Raw genomic sequence first — 21,996 nt, 5'->3', positions numbered from 1 at the left:
CCTTCCCCTGTTAAACAGGCGTGCTGGGATCCTGCTGTGTCCGTGTTACTGCTTTGTTTGTGACACTGCCACCGGAGGGGCGAGACGGAGAAACCTTAGCCAGATGCCACCACCATTGCCCTCGTTCCTCTCCCTCACCACCGGCCCTCTGGGCAGCATTGTCGCACTCTTGGCTAGACACACAATGCCGGAGTAACTCAGCGGGACGGGCAGCATCTCAGGGGGAGAAGGAATGGGTGACATTTCGGGTCGAGACCCTTCTTCAGACTGATGTCAGGGACAGAGATAGAATGTAGTCGGAGACAGTAAGATTAGTGGGAGAACTGGGAAGGGGGAGGGGCTAAAGACCCATTCCTTCTCTCCAGAGATGCTGCCCGTCCCGCTGAGTTACTCCAGCATTTTGAGTCGACCTTCGATTTAATCCAGCACCTGCAGTTCTTTCCGACACATTTAGAGATTTTAGAGATTTAGAGATACAGCGCGGAAACAGGCCCTTCGGCCCACCGGGTCCGTGCCGCCCAGCGATCCCCGCACTCTAACACTATCCTACACCCAGTCAATTAACCTACAAACCTGTCTACGCCTTTGGAGTGTGGGAGGAAACCGAAGATCTCGGAGAAAACCCACGCAGGTCACGGGGAGAACGTACAAACTCCGTACAGACGGCGCCCGTAGCCAGGATCGAACCTGAGTCTCCGGCGCTGCATTCGCTGTAAGGCAGCAACTCTACCGCTGCGCCACCGTGCCAGTCAGCAGGGTGCAAGACCCGAACCGTCACGCCCCCCGCACAGTGTCTGACAAACATCAGCCACGGGTTCTGGCGAGCCTTACCATGACTTTCTTGTGCTGCTCGGACAGCTTCTGAAGCTGGTACGATTTGTCGCCAACTCGAATCCGGCCTTTCTTCACATCCTCCACAGCCTGGAAGGAGAACAACACACAGCCCAGTGAGTGAAGGCGATGCACCCTGAGAGAGGAGGAATCTCTTTAGGCAGAGGGTGGCGAATCTGTGGTGTCCAATCATTGTCACAGGCGGCTGTGGAGGCCAAGTCAATGGATATTTTTACGGTGGAGATTGACAAATTATTGAGTGCCAAAAGGTTATGGGGAGAAGGCAGGAGAATGGGGTTGAGAGGGAAAAATAGAACAGCCGTGATTGAATGGCGGAGTAGACTCAATGGGCTGAATGGCCTATTTCTGCTACTATAACTTATGACCTTATGAAGGGATGGTCCAGCAGCAACCCACACTCCAGCCACAAACCTCAGCAAAGCCGGCAAAGGAAGTCCACATCTCATTTATTGCAACCGCCTCTCAATGCTTCATCTGTGAGTTTCCTGATATCTTTGGGGCATGCCTCTTACATTTTGCCTGAAGGTGATCAACGTCACGCGGCCACTTCTCTCAAGATAGACACAAACTTCTGGCGTAACTCAGCGGGACAGGCAGCGTCTCTGGAGAGAAGGGATAGGTGGCGTTTCGTGTCGAGACCCTTCTGCAGCCTGAAGAACGGTCTCGACCCAAAGCGTCGCCTATTCCTTCTCTCCAGAGATGCTGCCTGACCCGCTGAGTTACTCCCTAGTTCTGGACTCCCCCAACATTGGGAACATGTTTCCTGCCTCTAACGTGTCCAACCCCTTAATAATCTTATCGAAACATATAAGATTATTAAAGGGGTTGGACAGGTTAGAGGCAGGAAACATGTTCCCAATGTTGGGGGAGTCCAGAACAAGGGGCCACAGTTTAAGAATAAGGGGGTAGGCCATTTAGAACTGAGATGAGGAAAAACCTTTTCAGTCAGAGAGTTGTGAATCTGTGGAATTCTCTGCCTCAGAAGGCAGTGGAGGCCAGTTCTCTGAATGCATTCAAGAGAGAGCTAGATGGAGCTCTTAAGGATAGCGGAGTCAGGGGGTATGGGGAGAAGGCAGGAACCGGGTACTGATTGAGAATGATTCACATTGAATGGCGGTGCTGGCTCGAAGGGCCGAAGGGCCTCCTCCTGCACCTATTGTCTATTGTCTATTGTCTACTCCAGCATTTTGTGTCTATCTTCCGTTTAAACCAGCATCTGCAGTTCCTTCCTGCACAACCACTTTTGTCTTCTCTGTATTAACTTTATTAACTTTATTTATATGCTGTAACTGTAATTCTTTTTTGTGCACAATCCGCAGGCATTGCCACTTTCATTTCACTGCACATCGTGTATGTGTGTGAGACAAATAAACTTGACTTGACTCAATCCTTGATAACTGAACAGCTTTTTACTGATCACAGACTTCACGATTGAAGGCAACTTGGCTGGGCTTGTTGTGAAAGGTTCGGAGAGCACAGTGAATGGTCAAGCCCCTTCACAAAGGTCACGGTGACAAGGCTGGGTGAGCAGTGCTTTGAAGTGCAGCATTAATCTTGCCCTGTCTCACATGCCGACTGGCCTGTGTGCTTTCAGTATTTCCTATGGTTGGCATCAAGTGACAGTGATAAATAGGACGTTGCTTTTACCAGCACGCCCCAGTTGACAGGTCACTGCCCAGCAAAGTGAAAAACAATGATGCAGAATGTACATGTGTTCACGCTGAGTGCACACACACACACACACACACACACACACAGACCTCTAACACACAGGCACCAGCCACAGATTTGGGGCAATGAGTCTCTTCACCTCTACGGTGTAAAGTGTGTCACTGAGAACGAGAGGACAAACATGACAGATAAGGTGCTAGACTGTTCCAACAGGAATAACATGGGAGAAACAAGGAACTGCTGATGTTAGTTAACGAAGAAAAGTGCTGGAGCAACTCGGTGGGTCAGGCAGTCTCTCTGGAGAAAACGGATAGGTGATGTTTTGGGTCGGGACCCTTCTTCAGACTGGTGGGGTGGGATCGGATGGGGTGGGGTGGGGTGGGATGGGATGGGATGGGGTGGGGTGGGGTGGGCGGTGAAGAAAACTGGGAGAGAGGAGGGAGAGGACAAAGCCTGGCGAGTGATAGATAGATACGAGGGTTGTTTTTGACAGGCAGATGATACAAGTGCGGGGGGGGGTGGTTGATAGGCAGATGGATCGTTAACAATAGACAATAGGTGCAGGAGGAGGCCATTCGGCCCTTCGAGCCAGCACCGCCATTCAATGTGATCATGGCTGATCATTCTCAATCAGTACCCCGTTCCTGCCTTCTCCCCATACCCCCTGACTCCGCTATCTTTAAGAGCTCTATCTAGCTCTCTCTTGAATGCATTCAGAGAATTGGCCTCCACTGCCTTCTGAGGCAGAGAATTCCACAGATTTACAACTCTCTGACTGAAAAAGTTTTTCCTCATCACAGTTCTAAATGGCCGACCCCTTATTCTTAAACTGTGGCCCCTTGTTCTGGACCCCCCCGACATTGGGAACATGTTTCCTGCCTCTAACGTGTCCAACCCCTTAATAATCTTAAACGTTTCGATAAGATCTCCTCTCACCCTTCTAAATTCCAGTGTATACAAGCCTAGTCGCTCCAGTCTTTCAACATATGAAAGTCCCGCCATTCCGGGAATTAACCTAGTAAACCTACGCTGCACGCCCTAACGGCCAGAGATGAAAGGAAAAAATGTGTGAGAGGGACAGAAGAGATGTGAATTGTGAAGCCAGAGGAGGGAATGAATGTGGGTTGAAGGGGCAAAATGGGCGCAAGTCCAGGTGGGGCTCAGGGAAGAGATGGGGAAATAGAGAAACGGTTTGGGGGGACGGGGGACGGGGACAAAGAGATGCTGCCTGAGCCGCTGAGTTACTCCAGCACTTTGTGTCTTTGTGTCAGCTGCAGTTCCTTGTTTCTCCGTATATAAAGCTAAGCGAGCGACCACCATGGGGAGTGGGCAGTACCTGATGGAAGAAGTAGGTGACAGCGAGATCGTTGTCATTCAGGAGCTCCTCCTGAGCCATGGTGAAGAGCCACTTCCTGATGACCAGGCAGGTGCCAGCCGCTGCCGACGTGTAGTTCTGGACGTACAGTTTGTGTGGAAACTCGTTGGGGACCAGCTTCCGCTCTGCGAATGCACAAATCAGGCGTTAAAGTGCAAACAAATGCTTCACAATCGCACCAATAGACAATAGGTGCAGGAGGAGGCCATTCGGCCCTTCGAGCCAGCACCACCAATCAATGTGATCATGGCTGATCTTTCTCAATCAGTACCCCGTTCCTGCCTTCTCCCCATACCCCCTGACTCCGCTATCCTTAAGAGCTCTATTTAGCTCTCTCTTGAATGCATTCAGAGAACTGGCCTCCACTGCCTACTGAGGCAGAGAATTCCACAGATTTACAACTCTCTGACTGAAAAGGTTTTTCCTCATCTCCGTTCTAAATGGCCTACCCCTTATTCTTAAACTGTGGCCCCTGGTTCTGGACTCCCCCAACATTGGGAACATGTTTCCTGCCTCTAACGTGTCCAACCCCTTAATAATCTTATGTTTCGATAAGATCCCCTCTCATCCTTCTAAATTCCAGTGTGTACAAGCATAGTCGCTCCAGTCTTACAACATACGACAGTCCCGCCATTCCGGGAATTAACCTAGTGAACCTACGCTGCACGCCTTCAATAGCAACTGTGGAGTGCAGGGAGGGGAGCTGGTGGCACGGTTGACCAAGCGTGACCCTGTGCTCTTTGGTTTCAATCTCTGTGGCCTCATCCTTCACTATCTGTCAGATCTCCCAGCTGGAAGAGCCCTCTGAGAACTCTAATGCATCTCCGGTTTCACTCCGCCCATCAATACCGGCTTATAGCTGCCTGATCACCAGCCTCTGGGATTACCTCATTGTTACCTCGACGTCTTTCTCTGTTATATCCCATCCTCCACTTGCTTTTGGTCAACTCTCCTGGTACCGCCACCTTTGATTCTAAATTAATTAGCCTGAACCAGATCAGAGGAATTACAGAGTCAAGAGGAATGTTAATTTGTGAATCAGCCCGGTTCTGTAAAGGATATTACTTCAGTGAAGAATAAGAATATTAATGTAAATTATTATTCAGGCGATACAGTGGGAGATCAATGAACTCATTCTCACGAGAGAAATCACCCACGTCTTTCTTAAAATAGCCCAGGGCGATGTTCTGTCTTGAGAGCTACTGTTTGATTTCATGAATACAAACATACAACAGTGACGTGCAGGGAAAGGGCATCAGGACCGCCTCACAAACAGAGTGGAAAGATCGCAACCAACTCCCAATCCTCCCCCGCCAAAGAACAAAAAGAGATGCGATTAAAATCATTAAAAACACAAAGATATTGAGAAAATATTGATGCAACGAGACCTGGGTGTCGTGGTACACCAGTCCTTGAAAGTAGGCATGCAGGTGCAGCAGGCAGTGAAGAAAGTGAATGGTATGTTGGCATTCATAGCGAGGGGATTTGAGTTTAGGAGCAGGGAGGTTCTGCCACAGTTGTACAGGGCATCGGTGAGACCACACCTGGAGTATTGCGTACAGTTTTGGTCTCCTAATCTGAGGAAAGACATTCTTGCCATAGAGGGAGTACAGAGAAGGTTCACCAGATTGATTCCTGGGATGGCAGGACTTTCATATGAAGAAAGACTGGATGGACTCGGCTTGTACTCGCTGGAATTTAGAAGATTGAGGGGGGATCTTATAGAAACTTACAAAATTCTTAAGGGGTTGGACAGGCTAGATGCGGGAAGATTGTTCCCGATGTTGGGGAAGTCCAGAACAAGGGGTCACAGTTTAAGGATAAGGGGGAAGTCTTTTAGGACCGAGATGAGAAAGTTTTTCTTCACACAGAGAGTGGTGAATCTGTGGAATTATCTGCCACAGAAGGTAGTCGAGGCCAGTTCATTGGCTATATTGAAGAGGGAGTTAGATGTGGCCCTTGTGGCTAAAGGGATCAGGGGGTATGGAGAGAAGGCAGGTACGGGATACTGAGTTGGATGATCAGCCATGATCATATTGAATGGCGGTGCAGGCTCGAAGGGCCAAATGGCCTACTCCTGCACCTATTTTCTATGTTTCTATGTTTCTATAAGGCAAACGAGGGGAACAAATATCTGATCATCCGTCTATCGTGTTCTGGAATGAAGGAAGATTGAATTTTACAACTTCAGGTAAGCGGCCCCCATTGTTTCAGTTATCCTGCTGACAGTCGTTCCTCATAACAAGACACAAAGTGCTGGAGTAAGTCAGCGTATCGGGCAGCAGTTTGAGAGAACGCAGATATGTGACACACAATGCTGGAGTAACTCAGCGGGTCATGCAGCATCTCGGAAGAGAAGGAATGGGTGACGTTTCGGGCCGAAACGTCGCCCATTCCTTCTCTCCCGAGATGCTGCCTGACCCGCTGAGTTACTCCAGCATTGTGTGTCTACCTTCGATTTTCACCAGCATGTACAGTTTTTTTCCTACAGGGATATGTGACATTTCAGGTCGCCTCTTCACACATCCATGTTATCCAGGGATGCTGCCTGACCTGCTGAATTACTCCAGCATTTGTGCCCTGTAGTGTATTTACCAGCATCTGTAGTTTTGTTTAGATTAGAGATACAGCGCGAAAACAGGCCCTTCGGCCTACCGAGTCGGCGCCGACCAGCGATCCCCGCACATTAACACTATCCTACACACACTAGGGGACAATTTACACTTATACATAGTATACAAGCCCAAGCCAATTAACCTACAAACCTGTACCTCTTTGAAGTGTGGGAGGAAACCGAAGATCTTGGAGAAAACCCACGCAGGTCACGAGGAGAACGTACAAACAGACAGCACCCGTGGTCGGGATCGAACCTGCGTGTCTGGCGCTGCAAGTGCTGTAAGGCAGCAACTCTGCCGCTGCGCCACCGTGCAGTTCTTCATTTCTACAGTCCTTTCTTGCCTTTGTTCTTTCCAAAGCGTTTTCCTAATGACCAATATTCATGCTGCTTCAAAGTGTTGAAGTGCTCAGCCACCGGGAGATCAGATTGGTTAACGCGGACCGAGCGCAGGTGTTGAGCGAAGCGATCGCCGAGCCTGCGTTTGGTTTCGCCGATGTAAATGTTGAAGTGCTCAGCCACCGGGAGATCAGATTGCTCATTGGAGTGCTCCTCCAGTGCCATAGTGAGTCCCACCGGAAATTGGAGGAACAGCACCTCATATTTCGCCTGGGCAGCTTGCAGCCCAGTGGTATGAACATCGACTTCTCCAACTTTAGATAGTTCCTCTGTCCCTCTCTTCCCCTCCCCCTTCCCAGATCTCCCACTGTCTTCTTGTCTCCACCTATATCCTTCCTTTGTCCCGCCCCCCTGACATCAGTCTGAAGAAGGGTCTCGACCCGAAACGTCGCTCATTCCTTCTCTCCTGAGATGCTGCCTGACCTGCTGAGTTACTCCAGCATGCTGCTGATCACCTCATCTGTCTTAATCTCCATCTCTGTGTTTTGTTTTAGAAACATAGAAAATAGGTGCAGGAGGAGGCCATTTGGCCCTTCGAGCCAGCACTGGAAGCACTTCACACCTCACTCTCCCCAACACCCCTGCTGCACATTGTAACTGCAATCCCTTCACCCCTCTCCCAGGTCGGAGGAAGGGTCTCAGACAGGTGCTGCCTGATTGAGTTCTTCCAGCAGTGGGGCCCGGGGCGGTGATGTCACCCTTTGTCCCTTCTTCGGGAGTGAGGAAGTTGGCAACCCCTAATAATACGGGACAAGGGCGGTCCCGTACGGGACAAACTAATTTAGCCCAAAATACGGGACAAGTTGGCAACCCTATCTGGACCCCACACATCCTACGCTAACCGCCAGATGTTGAAGCAGTGCACTCTGACCCTGGGGCACCAAAGTCCCCATCTTCTTTCAGGTCAGAGACCGCAAGGCAACACAGAAAACCGACCATCGTGGAATTTGACATAAAACCAGAAATGCTGGAAGAACTCAGCCGGTCAAGCAGCATCTGTGGACAGAGAAGCTAGTCAAAGTTTCAGGCCAGGGACTTTTCATCAAAGATTGATTGGGATAAATCTCAGATCTCCTGTCAACAGGAAGTGAGGACGCCGCTGCCGGGGGAAGGAACAAAGGAGGGACCGGCGTGGGGGGACTGGCCGTGGGGGGACCGGCGTGGGGGGGGGGGGGGAAAGAACAACGGGGACCGAGCGCGAGGATACTTTGAAACTTCGTTAGTGTCCTTTATGGGCGACTATTTGCATACCTTGGGAACGCAAGCAAAGAATTTCACTGTGACTTGTCACTAGCGACAATGAAGTATTCAATTCAATTCAATTAAGCTCAGGCCGGTGGAAACCGATTCAGGCTTCACCCTGCTAACTCTGGCACTCACATGATAGACCGGTCGCTCTGTTCTGCAACATTTCCACCGATGGGATTTTTATTTTGTTTGTAAATTAACCTTCTGGCACCGCGAACACCGTTATTTCTCAATAACTTGGAGGATTCAACATGTCACCCTTACCAAAGAAGTGGTCCACTACTTCAAACAGCGTGAAGAAGCCCGCCGTGATGCTGTCCATTCGCAGGTGCTCCTGTACAGCCTGCAGGGAGCGGAGAGAGAATGAAGACAGGGTCAGGCACCAGGGCACATTGCACGGCCCCCCCACCCCCCCAAGCATTGTAGCATCAGGCACAGTACACAGCAATGGGAACCACCCCCCACACACACACACACACATTGTAGCATCAGGCACAGTACACAGCAATGGGAACCACCCCCCCACACACACACACACACACACACATGAGCATTGTACAGTCAGGCACAGTACACAGCAATGGGAACCACCCCCCCCCACACACACACACACACACACACACACACACACACACACATGAGCATTGTACAGTCAGGCACAGTACACAGCAATGGGAACCACCCCCCCACACACACACACACACACACACACATGAGCATTGTACAGTCAGGCACAGTACACAGCAATGGGAACCACCCCCCCACACACACACACACACACACACACACACACACATGAGCATTGTACAGTCAGGCACAGTACACAGCAATGGGAACCACCCCCCCACACACACACATTGTAGCGTCAGGCACACTGGGGCACGCTACACAGTGCTTGACAACTACCACACACATACACACACACACGCGAGCATTGTACAGTCAGGCACAGTACACAGCAATGGGAACCACCCCCACACACACACATACACACACATACACGCGCGAGCATTGTAGTCAGGCACAGTACACAGTGATGGGAACCACACCCCCCCCACTCACACACATTGTAGCTTCAGGCACACTGGGGCACGCTACACAGTGCTTGACAACTACCACACACATACATACACACACACACACATGCACGCTGTAGGGTCAGTCACACTGGGGCGTGATGCAGTGATGGGAACCACCACCCCCTCTTCCCCCCTCCACACACACACATACACACACACACACGCACGCGGTAGGGTCAGTCACACTGGGGCATGATGCAGAGTGATGGCACCACGCACACACACACCACGCACACAGCACAAAGTCACGGCCGAGGTACAGAATCATTCTCTTGAAGGAACAATGCTCTTGCGCTGGCCAGTCTTTCAAGGTCCCCTTGCACTTGGATCAGAGATTCTGTCTTTCTCTCCCATTCCATAACGAGTGCAAAGTCCGTTCCAACCGAAACATTAACTCAGCCATTCCCCCTGCATGTGCTAAATGACCTGGTTCCAGGAAGGTACTATTTACGCATAGATAGCAGGTAAGGACGGAAGCAGTCCACATTTATATATCAAAGGTAGACGCAAAATGCCGGAGTATCTCAGCGGGTCCAGCAGCATCTCGGGAGAGAAGGAATGGGTGACGTTTGGGGTCGAGACCCTTCTTCAGAAGAACGTCACCCATTCTTTCTCTCCTGAGATGCTGCCTGACCCGCTGAGATACTCCAGCATTTTGCGTCTACCTCCGATTTCAACCAGCATCTGCAGTTTATTTTCCTATGTATTTATATATTCCCTTGGCACAGGCTAGCTGCACACACTGCAACAAAAATCCTTGTGTCATTGGGCCCGTCAGTCAGTGCACATCACTGCAAATAAGGACAACTGAGGATACCCAATGTGCCAACATTTCTTTTCAATTGCAAATATAGGAAACTATGAGGCAATTCAGTCTTCAAGCAAAAGGAGATGAATAAATCAGCCCATACCCTGCCTGGGATCACAGCCAACAAGTTTAATCGACCTTGTCGCACACAGCTAGCCACACACATCCACGCATTCATTTCCTCCCGCCTAGACTACTGCAACTCCCTACACACTGGGATCAGCCAATCATCCCTGTCCCACCTGCAATTGGTCCAAAACGCCGCAGCGAGACTCCTGACGGGTACCCGTAAAAGGGACCACATCACCCCGATTCTGGCCTCTCTCCACTGGCTCCCAGTATAGTACAGAATCAACTTCAAGCTCCTCCTATTCACATACAAAGCCCTAAACGGGCTTCCCCCCCCCCCCCCCCCCCCATATCAAACATCTTCTAACCCACCACTCTATCTCCAGGTCCCTCAGGTCGGCCGACTTGGGGCTACTGACTATCCCGCGGTCTAGGCTTAAGCTCAGGGGTGACCACGCTTTTGCGGTTGCAGTTCCTAGACTGTGGAACAGCATCCCTCTCCCCATCAGAACTGCCCCCTCCATCGACTCCTTTAAGTCCAGGCTCAAAACCTATTTCTACTCCCTAGCGTTTGAGGCCCTCTGAGGGGGCGCTGTGAACTGTTTATGTATGTGCTGTTATGTTTGTGTGCCATTGTATGTTTGTTTCTTAGTACCTGAACTGATGTACAGCACTTTGGTCAACGTGGGTTGTTTTTAAATGTGCTATACAAATAAAATTGACTTGACTTGACACAATTTCTCCACACTGGACTATAAAGCACGGGCTGCCGGAGTAACTCAGAGGGTCAGGCAGCAACTCCAGAGTGTGGATGTTTCAGTCAGAACCTGAGATACTGCCGAACCTGCTGAGTTACTCCAGCACTTGTGTCGTTTGTTTTTTGTTGTTGTTGTAAACCAGCATCTGCAGTTCCATGTTTCTACATTCTCCACAGCGAAGCTTATTTTCGTGATTTAAGAACGCACAGGTTATCCACACGACAAAGTGAACAATGTCGCTGACTTCCTGAAGTGTGTTTGGCCACCATCGGTGTGACGCCAGGACACGTGTTTCCAGCGGAGGCCTCTGTGCGGCCAGGAGCCTGAACTCACCCTGTACACCTCGTCTGCGGTGCTGTTTTTTTTCACGGTGACGGTAATGATGTTGCGGTCAGGCAGTGCAATCCTCAGGTCCACATCCGACAGCCCATTCGTACTCTGAAAGAGCCCAGCAAGAAACATTCAGCGTTTAGAACAGCCGTCAGAGGTTCCCGATGCCAGGAACTCAGTCACACAGTGTGGAATCTGGCCCTTTGGCTCAACTTGCCCACACCGCCCAACATGCCCCAGCTACACTAGTCCCACCTGCCCACACCGACCAACATGCCCCATCTACACTAGTCCCACCTGCCCATACTGGCCAACATGCCCCATCTACACTAGTCCCACCTGCCCACACCGCCCAACATGCCCCATCTACACTACTCCCACCTGCCCACACCGACCAACATGCCCCATCTACACTAGTCCCACCTGCCCACACTGGCCAACATGCCCCATCTACACTAGTCCCACCTTCCCACACCGCCCAACATGCCCCATCTACACTAGTCCCATCTGCCCACACTGACCAACATGCCCCATCTACACTAGTCCCACACCGACCAACATGCCCCATCTCCACTAGTCCCACCTTCCCACACATCCAACATGCCCTATCTACACTAGTCCCACCTGCCCACACTGGCCAACATGCCCCATCTACACTAGTCCCACCTGCCCACACCGACCAACATGCCCCATCTACACTAGTCCCACCTGCCCACACCGACCAACATGCCCCATCTACACTAGTCCCACCTGCCCACACCAACCAACATGCCCCATCTACACTAGTCCCACCTGCCCACACCGACCAACATGCCCCATCTACACTAGTCCCACCTGCCCACACCGACCGACATGCCCCATCTACACTAGTCCCACCTGCCCACACCGACCAACATGCCCCATCTACACTAGTCCCACCTGCCCACACCGACCAACATGCCCCATCTACACTAGTCCCACCTGCCCACACGGACCAACATGCCCCATCTACACTAGTCCCACCTGCCCACACCGACCAACATGCCCCATCTACACTAGTCCCACCTGCCCACACCGACCAACATGCCCCATCTACACTAGTCCCACCTGCCCACACCGACCAACATGCCCCATCTCCACTAGTCCCACCTGCCCACACCGACCAACATGCCCCATCTACACTAGTCCCACCTGCCCACACCGACCAACATGCCCCATCTACACTAGTCCCACCTGCCTGTGTTTGCCCCATACCCCTCTAAACGTATCCTATCCATGTACAGACAGGACGTGGCGGTGCTGCGCTCCAACTGCGGCTCACCTGCGGTCCGTTTGTTGTGGGGTTATTTTTGTTTTTTGTCTTAATTGTAGTGTTTAGATGTGATGTAGTGTTTTTTGTGGTTGTGTACTATGCATGTGGTGGGGGGGGGAGGGGGACTGTAAAATTGTCTCTTCCGTACGGAGACCCGACCTTTTTTCTGGGTGGTGTCTCCGTTCCCGCTGCGGCCTACATCGGCCAAACACCTGGAGCTGGCGGCCTCCAGCTGGGACCACCTCGGGCTCTGGTTCGCAGAGCCCTCGGCCCGGACTCACCACCTGCGGAGCTGGCTGCCCTCAGAGGCTGTGGTGGCGCTGCGGGAGTGGCTGCGACTCGCCTGGCAGCGGCAGCGTCTTCGCCCGCCCAGAATCACGGGGTTTGGGTCGGCCCGCTGCGGACCTTTCACCGTCCGGCGGGATTTTCTCTGCCCGGCGGGGGCTTCAATGTCGGGAGCCACGACCGCCCCGACGTGGCAACTCCAACAGCCTGACCGCGAGAGAAGACGGCAGGGGAAGAGAAAAAGACATTCTGGCCTTCCATCACAGTGAGGAGGTGACTTGAGGAGACTCGCTGTGATGGATGTTTCTTTTGTTTTGTGTTGGTTTGTGATTGTGTGTGTTATTGCTTATTTCTATTGCTCTTATTGTTGGGCTGTGGGTAACGGGATTTCGTTCAAAAGACTTGTTTTTTTGGATGACAGTAAAGGTTATTCTATTCTATTCTATTCTATTCTATTCTATTCTACATGTCTAAATGCTTCTTAAATGTTCCAAAGTACCTGCCTCAACTACCTCCTCCGGCAGCTCGTTCCATACACCCACCACCCTTTGTGTGAAAAAGTCACCCCTCAGGTTCCTATTTAATCCATCCCCCCTCACCTTAAACCCATGCCCTTTGGTTCTCGATTCCCCTCCTCGTGCCAAAAGACTGTGCTGAAGAGCGTCAGTGTTGCAGCGGGTAGCGCCACTGCCTCTGTGCGCCAGAGACCCAGGTTCAACCCCGACCCCGGGTACTGTCTTTGTGGAGTTTGCACGTTCTCCTGTGACCGTGTGGGTTTCCCCCGGGTGCTCCGGTTTCTTCCCACATCCCAAAGACGTGCGGGTTTGTAGGTTTATTGTCTCTGTAAATTGGCACTGGTGTGCAGGGGATCACTGAGACAAGCAACATAGAACTAGCGTGACCAGGTGATTGGTGGTTGGCGTGGACTCAGTGGGTCGAAGGGCCTGTTTGTTTCCATGCTGTAAATCTCTAAACTAAAGCAAACATTATAACGTTGACCTCCTAGGTGATACCCCTGGCCTTGTTCGAGGAGTGTTGCCACCTTGCAGCAGAAGGAACGAATGAGTCGAGCAGCCTGCACTACTCCCTATTCATCCTAAACCAGTGTTGTTCCGGTTTTCTCACCATATCCCTTGGTCACGTTAGCTGAAGGAGGGATGAAGTGCACGCAAGGGGAAGTTCTAGGAGCAGAATTAGGCCATTCGGCCCATCAAGTCTACCCCGCGGCAGATCTATCCCATTCTCCTGCCTTCTCCTCATAACCCCTGACAGCCGTACTAATTAAGAATCCATCAATCTCCACCTTTAAAATCTCCACTGACTTGGCCTCCGCAGGCTTCACAGGTATTGCCGGGAGATGGATGAGCAGATTGGAGGAGGATATAGCCGAGCAGAATGGATCTTGCAACAGCCAGACTGGGCCCTTCCTGTGCTTCACACAGGAACGTATTACATCAATCAATACCACTGTCATAACGATCAATATGTTGTACTGCATGCTTGAGTTTCTAAACAATGCACAACATTGTGGTTAAGGTGCAGTTTGTTAAGGATTCAACCCCACCCTTACACAACCTGACCTAACATGCCATGTGCTTTGACTTTCAATACCGCACAAATACAAATTTATCTCCCGATTTCTCAATCACATCTCAACCCTTTGTCCCATACTTTCCACCTCACAGATTTTATACAAACAAACCTTGACAGGTGTACTGTAGAGGGTATTCTGTGGTTGACAAATGCAGTTCAGTTGTTACTTTATGTGCAAGGGTTCAATGGTAGACAGAGCCTGCTGTAGGCTGCACCCATGGCCTAGACTGGATAACCAGCCAGTCCAGTCTGACGCCACTGGACATTAGGAGATGCCGACAACTAGAGCAGTAATCCGGGGTGAATACAAATCAGAGCCAGGTGTAAACACCGCTGACTGAAACAGCCCGTTCTCAGCAGCTTCCTGCTCCAGACTCACTGCTTGTAGAGATTGCACAGGAAAAAAGGATTCCAGCAAATTCAAAATCGCATTCTCGTCTTTCTCCATTCCTGTTAACAAGAACTCAATGAGGGATTTCCAATCTTTAATCCGTGAGACCGGAGGCAGAAAGTTAATGAACCAGAAAGATCTCAAGATCACACGTTCAGCAGAATTCAACCTCTCTCGCCCATGGCATCTTGCTTCCCGCAATACATGGGGGTTCGGTTCGTGCCGACTAACCTCAGTCACAACTGATCACTGTGATGAGAGCCATGAAGCAGAATAAATCCTGGCGATTATAAAGTTATCCCGTGTGAGATGCAGGGGACACTCCTTCCCTCCAGGGCCAGCGACAACAACTTGTGTACGATTCAAGGCCACAATCAGCAGAAATATCACAGGTATATCAGCAGCGCACTCATTTATGAGGCTCTCTGACAAGTACTTTGGTTCCTCCCAGGGTTCTGGGCTCGTCTTGGGGGTCAGATAATAAACTAGATGCCCTGGCTGCCCCTTTTTATTTTTAATCAATATTAAACATTTATTCAAATATTGAATAATATATACAATACAATAAAACCAAAACAGAGCCCACCACCACAATACAAGACAAACAATAAACTATTATACAACTATCTTACGCTCCTTGTCAAGGATGCATTCAACCCCCCAGCGGTCCCGGAAATCCCCCAGGGTGCCCGTGGACAGCGCGTAGTCCCTCTCCAACTCCACCCGGGCGCAGACGTAACCCCGGAAAAGGGGTAGGCAGCCGGCTCGGGCAGAGCCCTCTTCCGCCTGGCGCCGTGAGTCGCGGATGGCCAGCTTGGCCAGGCCCAGGAGCAACCCAACCAGGACATCCTCGGCCTTACACTCTCCCCTACGCACAGGGTGTCCAATGATGGAGGCAGTGGGTGAGAAGTGCAGCCAAAAGGCAAGGAGCAGCCCCTTTAGATATTGGAACAGGGGCTGCAACCTCACACACGCGGTACACAGACTCACACACTCCATGTACACGTGGTGCACAGACTCTTCCAGCCCGCAAAGGTGGCAGGCGGCTGGCCAGTCTGTGAACCAACCGCGAGAGACACAGGTTGCGGGGGACTCCTCAGTGCAGTGCCCACCACCCCCTGACTGCCCCCTCGGGTGGGCAGTGAGTCACAAAGCACGACCAGGGACTGTTTCGAACTGAGAATGGTGCAGCAGAGGAACAGGCCCTTCGGCCCACAATAGACAATAGGTGCAGGAGGAGGCCATTCGGCCCTTCGAGCCAGTACCACCATTCAATGTGATCATGGCTGATCATTCTCAATCAGTACCCCGTTCCTGCCTTCTCCCCATAGCCCCTGACTCCGCTATCCTTAAGTGCTCTATCTAGCTCTCTCTTGAATGCATTCAGATAACTGGCCCCCGCTGCCTTCTGAGGCAGAGAATTCCACAGATTTACAACTCTCGGACTGAAAAAGCTTTTCCTCATCTCCATTCTAAATGGCCTACCCCTTATTCTTAAACTGTGGCCCCTGGTTCTGGACTCCCCCAACATTGGGAACATGTTTCCTGCCTCTAACGTGTCCAACCCCTTAATAATCTTATATGTTTCGATAAGATCCCCTCTCATCCTTCTAAATTCCAGTGTATACAAGCCTAGTCGCTCCAGTTTTTCAACATACGACAGTCCCGCCATTCCGGTAATTAACCTAGTAAACCTACGCTGCACGCCCTCAATAGCAAGAATATCCTTCCTCAAATTTGGAGACCAAAACTGCACACAGTACTCCAGGTGCGGTCTCACTAGGGCCCTGTACAACTGCACACAGTACTCCAGGTGCGGTCTCACTAGGGCCCTGTACAACTGCACACAGTACTCCAGGTGCGGTCTCACTAGGGCCCTGTACAACTGCAGAAGGACCTCTTTGCTCCTATACTGTCCGTACTCAATAGGGTGCTGAGATCAATTAATCTGTGATCCATATCCCTCCATTCCCTGATAATCCATGTGCTTATCGAAAACCTTCTTAGATGCCACTGCCGTATCTGCCTCCACACAACCCCTGGCAGCAGGTTCCAGGCTCCGAGTAAAAGATCACTGAGTAAAAACACTTGCCCTGCACATCCCCTTTAAACGTTGTCCCCCTCATCTTACAGCTATGCCTCTGTTCTTATACTTTCCATCCTGGGAATAAAGATTATGCCAGAACTGATCATCATATCATTCCAATATTATGGCTTCACAAGTGTTAACTGTTTTGGAAATCTGGAGGTTGTGCAAATAGTAATAAATACAAATCTCTCTAAAATATTCCAGGGTGCAACCCTGAGCACGGGTGCTGACTCTGTGGAGTTTTTAGGCTCTCCCTGCGGCCATCAATAAGTTCTATATATACTTATACATCCATTTTGTTATAACCGCAACATCTAAAATCATCACCAAATGTTGGTCAAGTCGACGCAACCCAGCGATGATGTAATCCAACTAAAGCAAACGGACATACGAGGATAAGAGGCAGCCCAGTGGCTCAGCAGTAGAGTTGCTGCCTTACAGCGCCAGAGACCCGGGTTCCATCCGGACTATGGGTGTTGAATGTACAGAGTTTGTACGTTCTCCCTCTGACCGCGTGGGTTTTCTCTGGGTGCTCTGGTTTCCAACGACATTCCAAAGATGTGCAGGTTTGCAGGATAATTAGCTTCTGTAAATTGTCCCGTGTGTGGGATAGAACTAGTGAATGGGTGATTGCTGGTCGGCACAAAGTTGGTGGGCTGAGGGACTGCGTTTCCACGCTGTAACTTTAAACTAAACTAAAAGGGCATGACATGGATGGTAATAGTTGATTACCTTCAACTATGAATGAAAAGTAAGTACAAGTGAAGTACAACTGGCCCATATTCATGGTGACATTCAGACACAGTCAGGGTACTATGTTCACCGAATCTCAATCTCTGCTTTGCTGGATAAACCCATCCCCAGTGTTTTTGGATCCTTGTCCAACATATCCCCTATCCCCCCACATCCGGACCAAACTCAGATCCTGGGGGGACAGGGCTTTCTCCATCGCTGCTCCCACCCTATGGAACTCACTACCCCAAACCGTCAGAGACTCCTCCACACTCACCACATTCAAAACATCACTGAAGTCTCACCTGTTCAGTACTGCCTTCAACCACTGAAGGTCACCTCACCTTCTGTCTCCTTTCTCTGTTCGTTTACTTATTTATCTATTTATTCACTTCCCTATGTTCTCTAAATCCCTGTAAAGCGTCTTTGAGTATATGAAAAGCGCTATATAAATGTAATACATTATTATTATTATTATTATTGTCTTGCGATCCCGACTTGCCTACTTGTTTAGTTTAGAGATACAGCGCGGAAACAGGCCCTTCGGCCCACCGGGTCCGCGCCGACCAGCGATCCCCGCACATTAACACTATCATTAACACTAACACCGGGCGGCACGGTGGCGCAGCGGTAGAGTTGCTGCCTTACAGCGAATGCAGCGCCGGAGACTCAGGTTCGATCCTGACTACGGGCACCGTCTGTACAGAGTTTGTACGTTCTCCCCGTGACCTGCGTGGGTTTTCTCCGAGATCTTCGGTTTCCTCCCACACTCCAAAGACGTACAGGTATGTAGGTTAATTGGCTGGGCAAATGTTAAAAAAAAAATTTTTTAATTGTCCCTAGTGTGTGTAGGATAGTGTTAATGTGCGGGGATCGCTGGGCGGCGCGGACCCAGTGGGCCGAAGGGCCTGTTTCTGCGCTTTATCTCTAAATCTAAATCTTTTATAAAAATCCTGTACCCACTAGGGACAATTTTTACATTTACCAAGCCAAATAACCTACAAACCTGTTTGGCTTTGGAATGTGGGAGGAAACCATAGATCTCGGAGAGAACCCACGCAGGTCACGGGGAGAACGTACAAACTCCGTACAGACAGCACCCGTAGTCGGGATGGAACCAGGGTCTCCGGCGCTGAATTCGCTGTAAGGCAGCAACTCTACCGCTGCGCCACCGTGCCGCCCTAATGCTAGAGATTACTAGTATGATTCCAGTTGGAACATTGTGGCCTTTTGTGCACCACCATCTCTGGTTGGGAAGGAAGCCAACCCCTTGAGAAATGAATCAGATTAAGGAACAATGACTTGAAAAGTCGAGAGATACTGAGACTGTTCTCCACATTGTATAGAAAATGACGGGAAGATTGAGGGGTGATGTTCAGAGTCATAAAAGAGTTGGTAATTAAAGATAATGTATTTCCACTGGCAGAAAAGGCAAGCAGAGTACTGATTCAACACAATTGCTTTGAAGAATTGAGGCAAGGCGAGACGAATGCACACAGATTCAGACATGTAGCTCGGATCTCGACCCGAAACGTCACCCATTCCTTCTCTCCAGAGATGCTGCCCGACCCGCTGAGTTACTCCAGCATTTTGTGTCGCACTGCCTGAATGGATTGTAAAAGCAGATTGACGCTAACTCTCAAAATGGCATTAGGTAAATATTCGTAGGACAGAACTGCAGATGCTGGTTTAACCCGAAGACAGACACAAAAAGCTGGAGTAACTCAGACAGCATCTCTGGAGAAAAGGAGTAGGCGCCATTTTGGGTCGAGACCCTTCTTTAGGCTGTGAGTCAGGGGAAAGAGAAACGAGAGAATTAGAAGGTACAGGACAAATGCATATCTTTCATCCATTTGTCCTATGAACCGTCTACATCTCTCTTATCCCTTTCCCCCCCTGACTATTAGATAAATATTTGAGAGTTTGTAGTTGGGGGGGGGGGGGGGGGGGGCGGGAAAAAACAGGGGTGTAGGATTTCTTTTTTCTAAAGAACTAGACACAGCTACAAAGGCCTGAACAACGTCTTTCTCTGCTGCGTCATTCTCTGGTCTCATGAATAAGGGTCACGTTTCACAGCAGTTACGGCACATCACTGGCACAGCGGAGAATACTTCACTGTTCACCACCCCCTCATTCTACATCAGATGCTGCTGCACTCCATGCCAACTCTGCATACAAGCGGCAAGAAAGCTCCATTCACCCTTCCTTAACAAAAACACAGGGCACATTCAACTGCTTTGTGGCAATCACATTGACTTTTGGTTATAATTTTACAGTTAGAAAGAAAAAAAAATACTTCACTTCAAATTTATGCTGAGGAACATTTTGATTTTAAATTAACCGAGAAGTGCAAACATTCTAAATCTTATCTAATTGAGCTGCTTAAAAAGATCGACAGATTACAAGGTTAAAGAAAAGTCACTGCTCGTGGGAAATTCCACAGTAAGATGCAACCTTGCTCAGGCTGGGTGTTGACTGAAGGTATCAGAAGGTAAAAGATATTGGATCTGAGGCTGTGGTGCCGTGATTTGAAGAGCAGACAGGCTCGACGCACTGAACGACTGTTCCCACACTAACTACTGATTACTGATCCCGGGATAAAGCTGGCCTCTGCTTCACCAAGCAGCACGGTGGCACAGTGCCAGAGAACCAGGTTCAATCCTGACTACGGGCGCTGTCCGCACGGAGTTTGTACGTTCTCCCCGTGACCTGCGCGGGTTTTCTCCGGGTGCTCCAGTTTCCTCTCACACTACAAAGATGTACGGGTTTGTGGGTTAATTGGCTTGGTAAAATTGTAAATTGTCCCGAGTGTGTGTAGGATAGTGTTAGTGTGCGGGGATCGCTGGTCGGCGTGGACTCGGTGGGCCGAAGGGACTGTTTCGGCGCTGTATCTCTAAACTAAACTAAACACCCTGTCGGCGGGCTTACCTCACTGGAGTCGGCCAGGAATTCCTGCATCACATCGCTCTCCCCCAGAACAGTGACCGAGCACACTGCAAAAACAAAGCAGAGAACAGGCGTTACACCACAGTTCACTCCAGCACTCTCAGTGCAGGCTCCAGTGGGATGGAGGTGGGCACCCAGGCAAGTGTTACACCACACTCAGTGCAAGCTCCAGTGGGATGGAGGTGGGCACCCAGGCAAGTGTTACACCACACTCAGTGCAGACTCCAGTGAGATGGAGGTGGGCACCCAGGCAAGTGTTACACCACACTCAGTGCAGGCTCCAGTGGGATGGAGGTGGGCACCCAGGCTGGTGTGAAGACACAGGCGCTGGCACTCAGACAGACATGGGTTTGCAGGCGCGGGCACCAAGGCAGTTCAGTTCAGTTCAGTTTAATTTAGTGTCACGTGCACCGAGGTACAGTGAAAAGCTTTTCTGTTGCGTGCTAACCAGTCAGCGGAAAGACAATAGTGCCATTCTTAGTCACGTGTGTGGCCAAAAATGTGAACAATTGTGGAATACATCCCTTCTAATTCTGAAAGCATTACAGGTATATTGTATTGTACTGTATATATGATGCGTATATGTTGAACTTTATATCAAGTGAAATTTTGATATGTTATGCTGACAATGTTTGTTTGGTGACCGAGGTCAAATATGACTGGTCACGTGTGTGTCCATGTGAGGTCACACACACGTGACAAGTCGTATTTGACCTCTGACCCTAAACAAACATTGTCAGCATAACATATCAAAATTTCACTTGATAACATTTGGCACATGCAAGTCATATATACAGTACAAAACAATATACCTGTAATGCTTTCAGAATTAGAAGAGATGTATTCCACAATTTTTCACATTTTTACGCACGTAACTAAGAATGGCCCAGTACATGTCAAGTCAATAGACAATAGGTGCAGAAGGAGGCCATTTGGCCCTTCGAGCCAGCACCGCCATTCAATGTGATCATGGCTGAGCATTCTCAATCAGTACCCCGTTCCTGCCTTCTCCCTATACCCACTGACTCCGCTATCCTTCTATCTAGCTCTCTCTTGAATGCATTCAGAGAATTGGACTCCACTGCCTTCTGAGGCAGAGAATTCCACAGATTCACAACTCTCTGACTGAAGAAGTTTTTCCTCATCTCAGTTCTAAATGGCCGACCCCTTATTCTTAAACTGTGGCCACTTGTTCTGGACTCAAGTCAAGTTAATTTTATTGGTATAGCACATTTAAAAACAACCCACGTTGACCAAAGTGCTATACATCAGTTCAGGTACTAAGAACGAACATACAATGGCACACAAACATAACAGCACATACATAAACAGTTCACAGCGCCCCCTCAGAGGGCCTCAAACGCTAGGGAGTAGAAATAGGTTTTGAGCCTGGACTTAAAGGAATGGATGGAGGGGGCAGTTCTGATGGGGAGAGGGATGCTGTTCCACAGTCTAGGAGCTGCAAC

At 50.0% G+C, this 21,996-nt stretch overlaps 1 protein-coding gene across 2 annotated transcripts in view; it reads right to left on the bottom strand.

The window, feature by feature from the left end:
• The window catches only part of LOC144610881 (sorting nexin-27-like), a 137,924-nt gene that overhangs the window by 11,799 nt on the left and 104,129 nt on the right, over nucleotides 1-21,996 (bottom strand). For both annotated transcript variants that reach the window (XM_078429851.1, XM_078429852.1), the window contains exons 4-8: nucleotides 20,513-20,577; nucleotides 11,207-11,311; nucleotides 8,424-8,502; nucleotides 3,860-4,023; nucleotides 832-921 (exon numbers count right to left, since the gene is read on the bottom strand). In XM_078429851.1, coding sequence (XP_078285977.1) covers nucleotides 832-921; nucleotides 3,860-4,023; nucleotides 8,424-8,502; nucleotides 11,207-11,311; nucleotides 20,513-20,577 — 503 coding nt within the window. The remainder of the gene's footprint in view (nucleotides 1-831; nucleotides 922-3,859; nucleotides 4,024-8,423; nucleotides 8,503-11,206; nucleotides 11,312-20,512; nucleotides 20,578-21,996) is intronic.

The sequence above is a fragment of the Rhinoraja longicauda genome, chromosome 38 (assembly GCF_053455715.1).
Source record: "Rhinoraja longicauda isolate Sanriku21f chromosome 38, sRhiLon1.1, whole genome shotgun sequence".
NCBI lineage: Eukaryota > Metazoa > Chordata > Chondrichthyes > Rajiformes > Arhynchobatidae > Rhinoraja > Rhinoraja longicauda.
The sequence above is the reverse complement of the archived record's forward strand: the minus strand, read 5'-3'. Positions and strand labels throughout refer to the sequence as shown.